Source organism: Argiope bruennichi, chromosome 6 (genome assembly GCF_947563725.1).
Source record: "Argiope bruennichi chromosome 6, qqArgBrue1.1, whole genome shotgun sequence".
NCBI classification, from domain to species: domain Eukaryota; kingdom Metazoa; phylum Arthropoda; class Arachnida; order Araneae; family Araneidae; genus Argiope; species Argiope bruennichi.
Genome location: NC_079156.1, coordinates 115,686,807 through 115,706,058, shown reverse-complemented (window position 1 = coordinate 115,706,058; position 19,252 = coordinate 115,686,807). Strand labels below are relative to the sequence as shown.

General features: G+C 29.7%; 1 protein-coding gene across 3 annotated transcripts in view; it reads right to left on the bottom strand.

The window, feature by feature from the left end:
• Positions 1-1,816: 1,816 nt before the first annotated feature.
• Positions 1,817-19,252, bottom strand: part of LOC129971116 (homeobox protein AKR-like) — a 40,459-nt gene continuing 23,023 nt past the window's right edge. The window contains exons 1-3 of one of the 3 annotated variants that reach the window (XM_056084602.1): positions 13,466-13,561; positions 6,203-6,253; positions 1,817-4,619 (exon numbers count right to left, since the gene is read on the bottom strand). In XM_056084602.1, coding sequence (XP_055940577.1) covers positions 3,805-4,602 — 798 coding nt within the window. In that variant the 5' untranslated portion in view covers positions 4,603-4,619; positions 6,203-6,253; positions 13,466-13,561 and the 3' untranslated portion in view covers positions 1,817-3,804. Of the gene's footprint in view, positions 4,620-6,202; positions 6,254-13,465; positions 13,562-19,252 lie in introns of those variants that run through there. The other 2 variants (XM_056084604.1, XM_056084605.1) reach the window with 2 other exon arrangements.

The window sequence follows — 19,252 nt, the reverse complement described above, 5'->3', positions numbered from 1 at the left end:
ACTGTCAACAATTTTCCCTCCGAGAGTATCGCGTTAATTTTAGATTCAACAATAAGCAGAAAATGACTTCATTAAAGAATCATACTCAAACGACCATCGAAATTATGGTCCTATTGAACTTATCAATTCGTTTCCGTTTCTTATTCTTACACATTTTTATAATATAAATATGGTTTATTTTTACATTTAAAAAACATTTTTTTTTTACGAGATAATATTCTAGATTGAATATTTTGTTCTGTACTGTTTAAACTAACAAAACTGATTTCGTTGCATACCAGGTCTAATATTTCAATACCTCTCCTTTGCTTTTACACATTAAAACTGTGCATAAAACTCTTACACTTTCACATCATTACAAAATTTAAATAAGAATATTCCAAAACCTCTCCTTTGCTTTTACACTTTTAAACTGTGCATAAACTCTTACAGTTTACAAAATTTAGATAAGAAGTTCTATGATACAAAGAATTTAGGCATATTAAATTTTACTTAAAACCGACTATTTTCAGATAATATAACTTGATGCTTCCTTATATTTATTCCACTACTTTCTTAAAAGTGAAGTTTTCGTACAATGTCCATATATTAACAAAAATTTCAAGAGTTTCAAAATCGAAACGATATGCAATTTTGCAATTTAAACTAAATTTTCATATTATTATTTGGACTAACTTACTGTCCATTTTAAATTACGGAGTAAATGAATTAGACTCTAAGGAATGAATTTTCTAATTCTATAGGAAAGGTGGGGTCATTTTTGTCATTTTTTTTTTACAAAGTTAAAAAAAAATGGAATAATAATGCAAATCCAGAGTAGTCTCTTTTTTTTGTCAATTTTGTTTCCATCTTATCAATAACAGCGACTTCTGCTATACAGCTCTATACTTGAACATTTTTATACTACATTCTACAAGCAGTATTATACTATTTCAATATAAGTAGTTACTTTCAGAATCAAACATTAAAATTTCTGATTATTTGATTATGAAATAAAAAAAAAGGTTACAAGAAATAGAAGTTGCATTGGTAACACTGCATAGTACAAGGAAATTTTGCTATACATTTCTTAAATGTATAAAACAATCACAAGAACATTTTGAACTTTTTTTGCAAATAAAAGCATAAGCTGTAACTACTGTGTGAATGGCAAATATATCTCAAAAAACAGATCATCAGATACATTTTACAGTTAGATATATATACCTACAGCATTGTCAAATTTAGCAATCAAAATTCTGTATATAAAGACCAACGTATTATTACAGATTACAGGCAAAGACTTATTCGAAAAAGTTCACCTTTGCAACCTAAAACATATGTGGCAGACTTTTTAAACGCACTGTATTTTTGTTTTATGTAGGAATGTATTATAAAAATCACACTTTCTATATTTTAAACAAAGAAGTAGCATCATTTAAAAAATATTCTAAATAATAATCATGAGACAGGACAGGTGTGGAAATAATTTTGATTTGTACTGCATTTTTAAGGTACATTAGATGCGAGAAGATTTATCATTTCTCATCAGAAAAATCTTTTCATCCAAAAACTTAAAAAGATATTATTTCTCATTCACCAGCTTGCATTTTAGATTTTTTTAATGATATTAATTATTATAAAATGCTTGAGTTCTATAATCAAACTATATAATTATTATTTTATAAATAAGTTTTATAATCAAACAAAAAATCGTTGAATAACTTCAAATGAATCTGATGTAACAAGTCTTTCCAGGAAAAAAAAATTACTTGTGAATACGTACAAAATAAAAATAAAAAGATAAATAAGTATGTTTCAAAATAAAGATAAAAAATTCGTACACACAGTTGCATTTTATTTGTACAAGGAAAATTACACAAAATTCGTACAAGGAAATTTACACATAATTGCATCTTGAAACAAATGCTTTCACTCTCAGCTAATGAGGACAATGACACTCTCAGCTAAAAACAATGACAAGATATACAGTAGGTATTAAATTGTTATTAGGCACAAAGTCCAATAACGATTATGGTATTTATGAAGAAACTGATAAATCTGGTTGCAATTCAAGATATGAATTCTAATTGAATAACCAAATATAAGATAGAACAATTTATTAAAAAGTATTTCAGTTTTACTTAGGAAAAAAAAAATGCAATTAAAAAAAACATCCACACAAAAAGGCATTAAATCTAAAGTAATGGTGTCAGGATTAATAAAGAAAATGTTTCATGTTATGTAAAACATTGATTTTCATATAAAAATAAACAAATTAAGAGCATGATGAACTACAAATGCATCAATTTATACCCATAAAAGTGACAAAAAAAAATCCTAGTTCCTATTAAAAGACAATATACAGGAATGATATAATACTTAGAACTATGGATTTTTCTGGGAAAATAGTCATTTTGATTTTAGACTTTAGAAAAATAACTGTTTTTTTTATTTATTTATTTAAATAATATATAATTTAGTCTCTTTAGCCATGAACAATTCATGGAAATTAATTTTTATTTGCAAAAGGGAAAGCCCTTGCATTGGCAAATTAACAACATCATTTCACTGATAAAAAAAATCCTAAATATATAATATACACATTCAGATAGAGTATTTCTGGAGTGATACAGATGTTCTTTGCCATAATAATAGTCCTTTGCCATCCTTAAAAATAAAAAGTTTTAAATGAACTCCCAAGTCCCATATTACTTACAGCTGGCGATCTGCTGCTGCTGCTGCTTATAAGCGAACAAAGACATACAAGAAAAACATTATTGTGCAAAAGAATTCACTTTTTAAAAGTAGTGTTTTTTACTGTAACGTAAAAAGCAAGCTTTAGGTAACAATATTATGACACCTTCCCTGTCATTTATGCAAAAGAAAATTTTTAAATCTCTTTAACATCATTACCCACAGGTGCATCTATTTCAAATTACATCTTAATATGGGTATTCATCATTATGAAAACCAGTATTTTCAATATGCAGAGTATTGTTTTTTTAAGTGTATTGAACTACTAATAATGAAATAAGAAGAATGAATATGAAATAGAGTAGAAATAAGATAACATGTTCTTCCTAAGCAGTAAACCGTGGATAGAATTTATTTTTTCAGCAAACATTGACAACATAGGTAAAAGCCCATATATTTTAAGTCAAACCGACAAAAAATAAAGTTAACCAGGGCTATTCAAAATTTTTTTTTTCTAAAACATTTTAAAATTGATTTAATATTAAATGAAAAATAAAGTGTGCATGGCATATAAAAATAGCCACAATTCAAAAAGAGTTCGAAAATCAATCATTTTCCATCTCTTTACTAAAGAAATCCAAATTATCTTGATGAAAGATGTCTCAAGGTTTAAGTTATGCAATAAAGTCCATAGTAGACCAAAACCCTAGATTTCAGACGTAACTGGTCTCGAATATTCTCAACTTGCAGAAGAGTTCAGTATGCTCGTTCTCAAAGTTACAGAAATCATATCACTCGCAATCAAATTATAAAAGTACCATGATTAAATTATAAAAATTGGTACAAGAGGGCAATCCCTAAAAAAAAAAAAAAAAAAAAAAAGAGAAAGAAAGAAAAAAAAAAAATGTATTGAGTTATGTATGAATATATTTACATCAAAACAACCTCTCCAGACACTTTGCCAACTTAAAATTATGAATTAGATACAATATGACTAATAAGAACTTCCAATATGGGAGAAGAAATAAAATCTTTAAAAAATGGGAAGAGTGAACTAAAGATAACCGACATGTGAAAGTTTCTGAAGTTTGCTCTCCATGAAACAAAAGCTGTGAAGAAAATAACCTCTCATAAATCGACACTGGAAGATTTTGCTCGGAGTTCTTGGTCTCGAACTTTGCAAGCAACATTAACCAAAATGTAAAGGCGAGTAAGCGAATTATCACCTGAAGAGGGTAGAGCGTTGGAGGAAGTCCATGAAGAGTCCTCTTTTGATGAATATAGTGCCTTGGAGTTGCTATCAAAAGAACTTGGATGCGACGTCTCTCCATTCACAGAGGGCAGACTACGCATCACAGTACGCTGAAGATCAGTTTTGGGAGGCCGGATGAGCAGTTCTTGCTCATGCGTCCTCTGCCTGGTCAGTTTCAGAGAACAGGTCTCCTGAGACGAAGCAATGGACGTAGTACTGTTGTCAGAGTCCTCGCTGTCAACGTCTACGTTAATGACGCTGTCGTCAGTCAACGATATCAGGCTGCTGTTGGAGTCCATGGACCGACTGTGACTACTCGATCTGCTGCTGGTGATAGTGGAGGTAGGTAAAGACCTGGAAAAATTGACAGTACTCTTCCGCGTGATAGTGTAATTAACAGGATCATGGCCCTCCTTGCGGATGATATCAGGTAGGATGCGCCGGCGGGCATTAATGAACCAGTTGCTGACTTGAAGTTGAGTGAGTTTGGCATCTTCAGCTAATTTGGCTTTCTCTTTCTCAGATGGATATGCACTGTAACGGTTCTCATACAGCCACATTAGCAAGATCCGTACGGATTCTTTCGGGAGATTTCCACGCCGTTTCCGACGGGATTCTGCAGTTGATCGCGACTCCGGTCTCGGATAGGGCATAGCCTCGTCAGACAGGTGCATCGGGAGACTGTCTTTAGCTAAAAAAAAAAAAAAAAAAAAAAAAAAAATGTTTATTAGATGACAAAAATTACACTAAATATTCATGCAACGAAAAGTAAATTTAAACAAACTGTTGATTTCAGATCACGCACCAAAATTACAGGGGAGAAATAAATTTGCATTTTTTAAACATGAATATTTAAGTTAAAAATAATTTAAGTGGAAATAAATGTCAAGAAAATAAAAATCTAATACAACAACAGATCATCAATCGGCGTCCTGGCCTAAGAGTAGCGTGCATTCCCGTGATCTGAGCGTCCCAGGTTGGAGCCCCGGTTCGGGCATGGTTATTCTTCCACCTATATTCTATCTCAGAGTTGTGTGAAAGAGCCCCAACCCCCTGTAAAAAGCGATTGTGCAAACGATTGTGGGAATGATCGATCTTTATATGAGCTAGAATTCAGACTTTGGCACTCGAGTTCACAGAGGCCTTTACCCTCAGAAGCTACTGCACAAACTCGGTTTAAATCATTGACTTCATCAGCGGGCTTGTCTATGACGCATAAGTAACAACAACAGATTATCAAGAAAATATTATTTCCTTGAATCACGAAGATGGAAGTTTTACAAGAATGCCATAGAAATAACAAAAGCATTGCACACCAGTTAGATGCACTTGATTTGAAATAACACCGAATGAAAAAAAATTTATACGAGTTACTAGTCTATTTTACTTATAACATATGGGGATAGCTACGACGAACTTTCACACATGCAGCAAAATCTTCGTCGAATAACAGGAAGAACATATTCTGAAAATTTAAATTTTTAATGAAATTTGTGGCTCAGAATGGCTTAAGTCATATCATATACGCCAAGGTAATTGAGTTTTAATTTAATAGTAGGAAAATTTTTAGAAAACAAATTGACTTAGCAAAATTAATACATAACATTCTATTAACAATAAAATTAGCTATTAGTCAGTATCATACGTGTGAACAAACGCAAAATACTACTGATTGTTAAGACATTCAATCAAGTAACCAGATTTACGGCTGAATGTCAGATTAATTCTCGGAACGTTTATTATTATTATTACAATATATTAAAAGAAGTTGAAGACGGAAAAAAAATTTGGAATGCAGACAATGATATCAGTAATTACACCAACTTCATCAGTAAATAACCACTGAAATCAATTTCATTTTTTAGTAACTAAATGAAATACGGATTATTTTATACAAGTTGGAATAGAAATTTTGGATAGAACAAAATAGAAATTTCGGATGGAACAAAATAGAAATTTCGGATAGAACAAAATAGAAATTTCGGATAGAACAAAAAAGAAATTTCGGATTATGAAAACAAAAAGCTCCAAAATTCCGGATCATCCCTGAAAAAAACTTATTTAAAATTTCTGTTAAATTTTCATTCAAAATTAATCCAAATGTGAACATTTTATTCATTGGATTTAAAGTATAATATTACACAAAAACCATTTATGAATCATTTTAAAATTTAAAAATTATCTTTCCCGTTATATAAGTTTCCTATACACTTATTTCTTTAAATGTAAATTAATTTAAAAAATATTTTACAAAATTATAACGTTTATACATACGTGCATTGTGACGATAATAAGTCTGCTTTTCCTGTGCACGTTATAGTTGATCTAGTAAGAAATAAAAAGAAATACTATAAAGAAATGAAATGAAATGAAAATACTATAAAGAAAGATGAAGCAAACTCAAAGCCTGATCATACATTGATTTTTCGGACTAGATGTTTAAATACCCCTCCCTTCCCCCCAACAAATGACATTTTGAATTTCCAATACGGTCCTTATTCTAGAATAACGTGTCTACAGATGGTTATCAAAATAATGGTAACACCGCAAATAAATAAACTCTCTAAAACAGACCATAACGGTTCGATTATACTGAGATGGAGGAATTGTGCAAGATCAAAGGAAATTTTTACATCGTTTTCGCATTCATCAAACCACAATTGGGCAAGTTCCTTTGCATAAATAGGAGCATTATCATCCTGGAAAATTTCGTCTTCTGCAGGAAACAAAGTTTGCAACAAAGGATGGACCTGAGCTGCTAAAACTTCTCTATATTTTTCCCTAGTGATCCTTCCTTTCAGGGCTATAATTGAATCAGCTGAAAAATCAGGACACAGCTGTCTATATCATGACAGATCCACCTCTATGCAGTGGTGTAACTAGAATGGGGACAAGCAGAGTAAGTGCTCTGAGCGCCACTATCAGGAGGTGGTAAATCATAGGATAAATTAATTGCATTTAAGAAAATAATACCTTTTCTTTCCTCTTATTTCTCAAAACTAACATAAATACTTCCTAGAAACAAAAGTGAAGTCTTTTTAATACCTTGATATGTTCACTTATCTCGAAATTCCCTGAATTCAAATAATTAAATTCAGCACACTAATTTATTATCTGATATTCACAATCAAATCCTAAAAAGATTTTTTTTATTAATAAATGTCATGCCTCTAACCTCCACGTAGCAGTTCCGGCCGTATGACTGAAAGAAGATGAAGTGAAGAGAGAGGAACAGTTGCGCGGGAGTGTGTGGCTGATATCGGTAAGAGTGTTCGTAGGAGAGAAATGAGTTTAAATTTAAATCGGAATGTAATTGTATATGTGCAAATAATAATACTTTAATCAGTAAGATATAATAAATTTGTGTTGCTAAGAAAAGTGTAATATCACTTGTGTTAAGGCAGAAAATTGCTGTAATATAAACAAATCTTATAGCATTTGATAAACAAGATTAATGTAAAATCCTTTTAGAAACATGTAAACGAATTGATTTATATATATATATCAAATTTGGTGGGAGGTTTTGTGACTATAAGTGTAGTTTTGTGTCCACTTTTTGTTTCACTCGCCAAGGATGACACAATAGATTCAGTAAAAATGCTAATGCAAGGTTTGTTTTGTTTTGTTTTTTTAATAGCAACGTAATTCAAATATTCTTGTGAAAGCTTGCTGTCATCGATTTGATACTAAAATTCAAAACAATCAGTTTAAATTTTATATTAATAACTACTGACTCAAATTTGATTTTAAAAAATAATTCTTATTATTTTTTTAAAATATGCTTTTGAATAGGATTTCTACATTCTTTAATTTCTCAACATTTCAAAATTTAAACATTTTAAAAATTAAATTCTGAGTTATCCTTTGTGTTTCATTAAAAAAAATCTTAATTTTGGTTTACAACAAACATATTTTTAATTCCCAAATATTTAAATTTAAATAAACTGATGCATTTCTCTTTGTAAAACCCACTAAAACAATGTGTCGAGATGTTAGAATTCTTTTAAGAACGATCCGTGGATTTTCCTTTGCAAATCATTCGCGAAACAATGTTTAGAAATTATCATGTATAGTTCTTAATATTGGTAAAAAAAAAAAAAAAAAAAAAAATCAGACAAAGCAAACACAAACAGGCATATTATACTCTTTCGTTATTCAAATGAAATAAACCGTTAATATTGTAAACTAATACAAATTTTAATATTTGCTTAAATATTTATAATCACGAATCGTATATTATATATATATATACAGTAGTACACTTCAGAGCATCCGGCCTAATATGGCGAAAGGTCAGGCCGGATAACAAAAAACCGGATAGGCAGGAATTCTAGTTCTATAGTAACGGAGGTGACTGGATTTAATTTTAAAAGTCTGGGGTTTTATGAACTCATTTCTTTGCGCACCAGTACCAGAAGACAAAGTTTTTATACCAAAACTGACTGTTACAATACGTATTTCCACACTTATTGAATGCTAAGCCCTCCATTTATCTGAAGCCGCATAGTATGTAAACACAGTCGCGGCCCCTTGAATCACTGAAGCAGCTGCAGGTAACGTGTCGAGTAAGAAAAGTGGCACTGGCATACTGCACTCCAGATTTCAAGAATTTATTACGAATTCTGTAGATGCTGAGCAATTATAATCAGGAGCAGCAGCAAAAATTGAGGTCCGTTACACTGATGAAACAATGAACAACGAGCAACACGCTGCTCTTTTCCTGTCCCAACTTGTATTTTACCCACAACATATAGAAGAGATCATAGCAGACGCCCGCTTCCAATACCTTGGCAAGGTTGGAAGGCCTTGCCTTCCTTATTTAATTACGATAAAAGGAAACTAAGACGGATAGTAGCGAATAGGATACTCGGGAGTGCAATGTAATTTCAGAATCTCAACTAGTTCATCAATCAATTGGATTGACGTGTATACAGGTCATTCGGCGCGGCCGATTTGTAATTTTTTATCTAATAAAAAATGAAATTTTATTCACTTTATAACGATTTTTTTTTTCAAAATTTAATATACAACTATTTGTATTGCATTCAATGCGTATATGCGTCTTCGCTTGACTTTAAAAAGAATGGCCTAGTGGGACTTTTCCGCAGTTAACCGGTTAATTTCCAAATAGAACAATGAAGTAGGTTTGTTTTCAATTTCAAGAATGTAAAAAACAATAGCAAATCACATCTAGAGATATTTTTTTTAATTATTAAATGCGGAGAAAAATTGCACAACAATCTATATTATCGAAATAGTGATTTCTTGAATTTTAAAATGGTGTATCCAGTAGTTGTGCATAATAATATTTCCAGATAAGTGGAATCTTGAATTAGAATTTCGAAAAATTGCTTTGAAGAAAACAATTTTTCGAAATTTCTTTGAAGACTGCAATGGGACAATACCAAATAGTTGTCCCGATGAGACGATCATTTGCCACTGTCCTGTAGGGGGTCGCGTGATGTTCCTAGTAGGCGTGACTTCCCATTGTGCGCAATAGATGGCCTCGTGTGAACCCAACTTAACTCATTTTCATGTATCAATCGATTAGGTTTGATAATAGAAAAAACTGTAGGCATGGCACCACTATACACAACGTGTGGCATTAGCATGTGTGACAAGTGGTTTGGGAATTTCTGCTCTGTCATAAATATTATGTTTATGAAAGTGACTACTAAATGTAATTATTGACACTAGAGAATCAAGGTGCTGATTGAGCTCAGCAGTTAATTTGGCTTCTACTGTTTCCTTTTTAGACGTTACAATACGCTTCAATATCCGCCGAATTCTGTCATTCAGCTTCTCTTTCTGTCCATTATTTTGCTTTGCCGAGATTGCATTGCCACGCTGCCATCACTTTAAATCCTATACATCTAGAAACGTCTAAAAGCTGGGATGTTGCGGCTAGATAGGCTCCTATAATAAGGCCTCTTTGAAAGTCTGTCAGGCGTATGGTATTTTACGCTTTTGACAAAAATCCAAGACGAATACAACTTTACTAAAGCTACCTCATACTGTCATGGCATATATATATTTTTTTTATATAAAATAAAACTAGCTGTTAGGATTATATTTTAATGCTTACAAAGTGCATTCTTAAATGGCACTCTTATTTACAGGTGTCTTTATTTTAATAACTATCAATATCCTCAGATATCGCAAATTTATTTTTTCCCATTACACATACATATTCTATTTATTGCATTTTCCTACTGAAGCGCCTATTCTGCTTTGGAACTGATGGGATTTTATAAAACGCTGTAAGATACTGCTATTAATAGTGACAAATGTGCGTGTGTTGGCGTTCTGTAAGCCAGACAATTGGACCTAGAGCTGCCGAACACACAATATTTATGCCGCAAATATTTACTTTGGAATTTATTATTTACAGGTTACGTTACACAGAAACAATTTATATGTAAAATTTTGGAATAATTTTAATATATATAAGAGCATGGTTCAAAGCATGCAGCACAAAATTTGTCCCAAATTTGATCTAGGACTAAAATAATATTTCGAACAATTATAGCAACATGGAAAAAAGAGGGGAAGAAATTTAACTGGAACAATCGACGGGTTTGGAAATATACGAAATTTACAGATATATTACAGTCTACAAATGTGCAACATATTATAAACATAAGGTAAGCAGATTTATGATCATTTACCTCACATACTCGGTTAGATTGCATATAGTATTTTGATAATTCATACCACGAAATATTTAATATTGTTAGATTTAAACATGTCCATGCCAAAAAAATATCCCCCTGGGTGTCAAAAAAAAAAAAAAAAAAAGTAGAAAAGAAAAAAGGAAAGCTAAATTTCAAGAAGTCGCAAGTAGATTTGTTTTCTTGTCTATGAAGTAATTCTGACAATGAAATTGTTTCGACTACAGAAGTTACAATAGTAGCTCCAATAGGAGAGAAAAAGTTCAGCACAAAATACACAATCTTGCAATGAAAATATAAAACCTGTGCAATTTTTTGAAGAACCGTATGTTTATACAAATATGATCAAATCAGAAAATAACGACGAAAATGGCTACAACAAATATGATCAAATGAATATAAGTGCTCCAGATTCATGACCAAGTATTATAACTGATAAATTTGGAATGTTTTGTGTTAAAATCTGACCAGTATAACAAAAAGGAGTCTTTACTAAGAATACTAAAGTTAGATCATTTTCCACTATGTATTACTTTTAAAAAAAGCCAAATAGTGAAACCCAACTTCGCAGCTGGTTAATTTATTTAACCCTTTAAAGGGCCATTTTTTTTTCTAGTCATATTATGTTAAAATAATTTGAGGCTTGAAATTAGAATAAGAAAAGGGATTCATTTAGCTTATTAGATAAATTTAATTTGATTAATTAATTAATTTGGTTAATTAATAATTATCAAATCAATACACAACATTTTGTGTAAAATAAAGAACTAAAGCATCAAAGTTTCTGTCTTTCTAAAAAAAATTTGTCAGAACTTATGCCAACCTACATAAATTCATACGAAGATTGATAAATTTGGTGGGAAGCATACTTCCCACGGCCCTAGAAAGGGTTAAAAACCAAAGACTCGGTATTTTGATTTTGTTGTACACTGTTTTCCAAGAGATTAGAAAATTAACAATCTACACGATTTTTAGGTGGCTATAATAACTGGAGAAAGCTGTCAACTGTAACTAAAGATCATGTGCGATTTATTTGTCACTTTAATTCTTTTAATGGCTTATATTTATAAAAAAATCAAGTTAATATAAATAAAGAAACGGAACGACTTAAATGACTATTTTAAAGAATTAGAGATGTGGTTCTATTTTTATCATGCATTAATCTTCCACTTCGTGGAACCAATGAAAATAATAGGAAATCCTAATAACGAAAATTTTTTTTAAGTTTAATTATATTATTTAGTAAATACGACTCTGTGCTAATGGATCATATAAACGGCATAAAAAAGTTCGAAAAATAGAACTGTGCATCATTTAGCATATAGATCACAAGAATAAAATGATTCCTGCGTTATGATATGAAGTACTTAACAAAAATGAAGTACTTCAGGATTATACTCCTGATATTTCCCATAAGGATCAAACTTCAGCCAGCCATTGTTAAGTATGTAAATTTTGAAAAAAAAAAAAATAACTAGGAATCAGTCATTTATAGGGTTTATTAAAATAACTGATGTGACTGGAGAACTAGCAAAAATATTGAAAGGATTAAATGAGCTAGATTTAGATATGAATTGTAGAGGACAGGCGTACGACAAAGGTAGCAACATGAAATGGAAATATAAAGGAGTACAATCTAGAATAATTGCTCTAAATCCTCATACAATTTATGCGTGTGCCTGGCCTATCATACTCTTTTAATTAACTGATTTGTGATACTGCTTCAAGAAGTATATATTGCAAAAATATGTTTTTATTTTTTGATATTGCAAAGTTTATATTATTTATTTTTTGCGTACATAAAAAGATGGGAAATTCTACAAAAGCATTTAAACATTACTCTTAAACAATTATGCGGCATTCTTTACGGACCAAAATATAGATTCGGTTAAAGCAATGTATACACAGTTGGAAAAATTTGCAATGCCCTAGAAGAATTTTTTGACGCAAATAATGAAAATACAACGGTATCCGAAACTAAAAGTCAATTTGATTCAATATAAGAAATACCATTTATTTTATGCTTATTAAAAGGGTATGCAATATTGTCCAAAATTAACACTATCAATAAACTATTTCAAGCAAAAACAATTGCTCTTGACTTCGCTTTTAATTTAATCAATAAAATTAAACCTAAAAACCCAAAATGTAACTTTTTTTTTTTCCTTATTGTAGCAAAAGTGATAAAACATAATTTGAATATTTCGGAACATTTTCCAAAAAAAAAAAAAAAAAAAAAAAAAAAAAAAAATCGAAAAAGTAAAAATTATATTCCGAGCTATCCCGAAGTTACAGAAAACCCGGTAGAATAATTTCAAAGCTATTTTTCTAACACTGTAATTGATAATGTTATTATAGAGATAGAAGATAGATTTAAAAGTATTTCAAATTAATCATTGATATAAAAACTTTGAAACAGAAAAACATGAATTTGAAAGATGCTCCATAAACTTTGTGAAGTTTTAGATATAGATGAAACCAAGAAATTGGTTTGCTATGGGGTTAGATTTTGAATGAAAGGGATGTAAATAGAACACAAGACATATTGCAATACCTACTAAATTATAATGAATTATTTCTAAAAGTATTAACATTATTAAATTTTTTCTTTACGCTGCCAGTTACCATAGCTAATACTTAGCCCTTTTTCAGAAAATTAAAACTAACAAAGAATTATCTTTGGTCTGGCATGCGAGCTTAAATGCACTTGCTATACTAAGCATCAAAAAAAAAAAATAATAATAATAAATAGCAAAATATATATATATCACGTAATAAATAAACACACAATAGTAATATATTCATGTTTGTAATTTTTTTTTTTTCATTTTACAAAAAATTGTGGAATTCGAATGGTTTTTCACACCTAGGCACTTTTATAAAGGCCGACTTTGGCTACCAGGCATTAGAGGGCACTGTCTCCGACGACATCAGTCAATCATGGTTAGTATTACAAGAGCGGCTACAGAAGAAAATAATATTTCTCCATTATCGTAAGATTTTTTAAAAATAATCATTCTAAAAATAATAACTTATAATCATACAAAATTTTTCTAAACTTCGGCAATCTTTATTTATTTATTTGCCTAATTAGTAACAATAATTCACAATGTTTGCATGAGATTCAAACTTTCATTGTTTCATCAAATATTGAATTGTGGTGTTATCTTCGATTATTGTTCACATTGCGAAAAAAGAAAAGTCACATTACCGCGAAAGTAATATAAATACTAAGAAAGTTAGATGAATAGAAAAATTACACTACGATTATTTGTTAGAGCGTCCCATAAGTGTCTTTTATTTCTAATATGAAACACATAATATTACTCTTTAAGATATTATTTATTTTGTTATATAAGGAACCTTTTACTCTATTATCTTATTCCATCTCTCAGGAAGCCTCATTATGCCTTCTTCCCAAAACTGTTATGTTTTTGACAAGAAATAATCCTCGAGGTGCGCTTTTATTTCGCTGATAGATTTAAAGCGCTTATCGTGAAGAGATTTTTTTCTAGGACAGAAAGAAGTAATAATCAGATGGAGAGAAATCTGGAGAGTATATAGGATGCAGTTAAACACCCCAATCAAACCTTAAGAACTTTTCTCTTAAGAGTAATGCAATATGTGGTCTCGAGTTGACATGATGAAAAACAACGCCTCATCGGTTCAATTCTGGCCGGGGTTTTTTTGCTATGACAGCTTTCAACTGATGACAGTATTCATAGAATTTATTGTTTCAACTTGAGGAAGGAGATGGTAGAAAATTACATCAATTCAATTCCACCAAAGGGAGAAAAGAACTTTTTTGGGGGTGTAGTCCCGGCTTTGCGACAGTTTAGAGCTCTGGGATGACTGAAACCGATGACAGCTAATAGATAAACCTGGATGTTTGCACAAGCAGAGCCAAATAAGGGCATTCATAGCGCGATAAGAAAGAAACTTTTGGGCCACCCTAATACATAGTTCGAAGATGACATAATAAGGAAACCAATATGTTGCTTTCCCTAGACACGAAACTACAATTTTAAGAACAAAATCATACACCACATTTCATTTACCTAAGTCATTGCGTTATATTATATATATAATTTGAGTTGAGAATGTCCAGATTGATACACAATCAAACCTAAGATGGGTTTCCCTCAAAATATAATATAAATTTGTCTTTTAGGTGCTAAAACTGTGTACCAAATTTCATTTAACTAAGTCCTTGCATTTTTGAGCTATCATTTGCATATATGCATAAATACAGACGATCAAACAATAATGAATTTGATAAAAAAATCTGACAGGAATCTACATTTTAGATGCCAAATCTGTGGCATTCGTTCAAAATTTGGTACTATAAATTTGGTGTAAAGGGAATATATCAAATTTGATGTCTAATTCAAAGTATTTTTGAGAGAAAACAAGAAATATTTTAACAGAAATTCAAAAACACATTTTAACTACAAAACGACAACAAGCTTTGAGCAAATACCAACAAAATAAGAGTAAGATAAAAAGGGAAAGGATCAGCTGTAGAATACCCAATTCAAAATTAAAAAAAAAAAAAAAAAAAAAAAAAATGAAATCTACGATCGCAAATTTCAAGTTATCATGTGAGAACATTATTTTTTAAGTCATTATTTGCCTTAATTAATTAGTCATTAACCAGTTTAAACCGGTTTGAAACAATCACGAGACTTCTCTATCGGTCGCTATCCCTCTCTCTCTCTCGGTATATACATATATTTAATAATTTTTTTAAACTTTCATTTTCAATTCTTCTAACTGGCAAACAAAGTTTTGCAGCTCGACCGATTTTAAGATGAGGAAAAAAACATCGTTTTTCTAAATATCGACGCATTGGCATCATGTTTCAAACCGGTTTAAACTGGTTAATGACTTAAATTAATTAAGGCAATTCGTAAGAATTCAGAGAATGAATAATTTGGAAATCAAGTTGTAACTTTAGTTGGCGATAAATCACCAAATGTGACAACCTTCTGCATTATTTTCTAATAACCCTAAAAGCGAAAAATTGATGCCTCAAAAGCGAAAAATCGCCCATTTGTTATCACATTTCTATCAAATTATCACATTTTCTATTTATTTCATTTCATACAATCACGTGCTGAAAATTACATTTTCCTAGATTTAATTTGCAGTAGTAATTAATTTATTTTTTAATCAGAGTTTTTGTAAATGTGATGGCAACAAGTTAATAAAAGCTAATTTTTTGCGATGCTCGTGCAGATTAAATTTTATTTTTATTCAGTGAAATTAATTGTTGAAAAATATGATTTAATTATATTTTTAAAAATTCATTAAAAATAGAAATTTAATTTATAGATCAAAACATTAGTATCATTGAAACGATTATTTTTTAAACTTCAATATGATGTAAAAATCAATTTTGTGCTGTAATATTTTCGCCAATAAATAAATTGCCAATTTATTATCTGCGCATTTTGAGGCTTCAAAAACCTCAAGCCAAAACAATATCATGTTCTCACATGAAAATAATATAACCAAACATATTAAGATAATACGAAAAGAGCAAAGATGGAACCAATAATCAAATAGCAATGATAATGGCAACAAATTGAAAAATGAGTCTGAATACAGAATGCAAGACAAAAAGAACAATCAACAAGAAGCATGAATATGAAGAGAGCAAGATACATCTAAAACATAGAAGAAAATAAGTCCAGAATGATAAGTTATGGAACAGTGATTAAGAACCTGAGAATATATAAAGAATTAGGAATGTATTAATAAGTAGATTTAATCAACAAAAACAATATTATGTTGCTATACAAAAAAGGCTATTAATATGTTTAAAAAAAAGAAAGAGCTGTTAATATTTGTGTAAGTTATCTAAGTTTATTTGTAATAACTTGGATTACATAGATTAACAATAATATGCACAAAACTGGAATAACAATAAATGGTTTTGGTTAAAATCTCTTATATTAAATCTTATGCTAATGCCATCTGACATATTGATAGAAATGCTATCGGAATGCCCATTTAATAAGAAAGATGGCAAAATAGATTTAGTTTGTCGTATCAAATACATCTAACAAGTAAATCATCTGAAGGCATTTCTGCTGGTGATACTAACTATAATGTACTATACTCGTGTACTAGAGCATAATAAAAAAGGGAGTTCTAGTGTGCAAGTCTCCACTGTATTCAATGTGCTAGTCTCATATGTATTCAATGTGCTAGTTTCAATTGTATTCAATGTACGAGTCTCCAATGTATAAAAATTTATCATATCTGTAGCCATGAAACTGGCACACAGGTAGTTCTAGTAATGAGTCAATACCCATTTAAACTCAAATTTAATGTAAAATTTTTTTATTTAATGTTTGTGGGGGGGGTTGCATTAATTTATTTGATTATAGTATTTTTTGTTAAAAAAAAAACTAGGTACATTCAATGAGAACAAATTTATCAATATAAAAAAAAAATTGTTTTGCAACTATAATGTAATTTACTAAATTTGGAATTTCCAACACAGAAAAGCATGTTTTGGCTTTTTCATCAAAAGTGAACTTCTGAAAGTTCTCTTAGTATTTTAAAATAATTTTTCCAAATTCAAGTAACTGAAAAATCATAAGACAGAAATGCTGCACTTACATTTTACAGATAAAGAAAAGTAGTCTTTAAGAAACTGCAATGACAAAAATCTTTAAATTTAGCTTACCACCCACTAATTGTAAAGTTGAACATGCCAATCAATTTTGCAAAAAATATCTTGGCTTAAATGTAAATTTTTCTTAAATTTAATTTTGTAGTCAAAACAAATGGAACAAGTTCCTGAATGTAATTTAAATTCCTCTCATTTAATAACTAAATATCTTCCAGCATATTTGTTCTTTAACTTTTGCAATCATTATAAATTTATAAATCGTCATTACAAAAATAAAATATGATGCTCATTTTGATGACAAAAAAAATTTAATCCAGTACTCCTGTGGTCAAAGAATTGTCTTAAATAATTAATTCTAATATTAATATCCATTTTTCTAGCCAACATCAGATTATTAAGCATTCTGAAGTAATTTTTGATTTTAATACACCAGATTTTTCAGAAAAATCATTCCACACAAACTATATACATTTCTAAACTATGCTTTATTTTATTTAAGTATGCTTTATTATTCTAAGTACTCGCCATTATTATTTGCATCCTTTTATAAAAAATCAATCCATTCAAAATTATTTCTCCTTAAAAGACTGATTTCTACACAATCTTCTATAATGCCATACAAAGGAAACCAAATGGCAAGATTTATTAAAAGTGGTATTGACATATATTAGACTACTTTGATTTGCTTAGAATATACTCTCTATTTAGAAAAAATAATGTCCATAATGTAATTTTTGGACAAATGTGTCGACGATTTCTGCCCACTGAACATATATTTTCAAAAATAAGCTATGTAATAATTTGTTACTGATATTCTAATACACATAAAAAAAGTTATCTAAACAGAATGCATTAACAAATATCATTCTCTTATTTGAAACAAGCACCCACTTGGTTAATAGATTTTAATAAATTTATAAATTATTACTTATTTAATAAATTTCCAAATGCACGTATATTTGTTTATTGTTAATATTTAACATGTTTTTGTATGCATACAGAATCTTTAAAAATCTTCACCTTTTACTGTTTTTAAAAAATACATTCCAAACAGTTTTACAAGTTTGAGTCAGTTTTTCAATGCATTCTAACGATAATTATCAATTTTTAACCTCTTAAAATCCAAGTTTAATTATACTATACGAATTTTGTTAGCAATTGCCGAACTGTTACAGAAATTTATTTTGATTTCATAGCATCCATGTTGGTTTGTAAATTTCATTTGGAAATATTTTTAATATACTTTTGCACACTAAATATTTACTTTATTACTAAGCATTAATAACCAAATATTCAAATTTTAAAATATTTAGAATTTTTTTCATCTTTATAGAGTTTGCCACCACAGATTTCTGCTTCTGCAGCAGTCTTATAGTGGAGAAGTTGCCATACTGCTTAATCTAGGCTTTTAAAATTAATTCCTTTTTTCTACCTTTTAATTTTAAAAATTTATAGTTCAGAATCGAACAGACTATTAGTTAGCTGGCAAGCATGCATGTACTTTTTTTTTTTCTTCTCTCAAATGGTCATTATTTGTACTCACTTTAACTTTTATCTTAAGCAGTTAAGTTTTCTTACATTATTTAGAAAATTTCCAATAAAATGAAATTTGGTTAATTGATATCCTTCTTATTTTTTTAAAAATTCATATTATAATATATATTTATCAAAATGAAATATAAATGTGATGTTAATAAATTAAAACAAATCAGGTTCAAGAACAACATATAATCAATCTCCAATTGCTTATTATGGATTGGAAAAAATGTCCAGTGATCATGTGTGCTGATGAGAAGGATTTCACAATCTAATTGTTGAAATCTAGCTATAGGTCAATACTCAATCCTAGTTACTCAAAAAAAAAAAATTAAATAACCCTGGTCTAAACCTTAAAATAAGAATATTTTAAATAATATTTGTAAAGAAATAAATTATAAAATAAACAATATTCAGAATTTACATAAAACTTGAAAAATTTAATAAATCACTTCAAAAATTGACTCATTACCA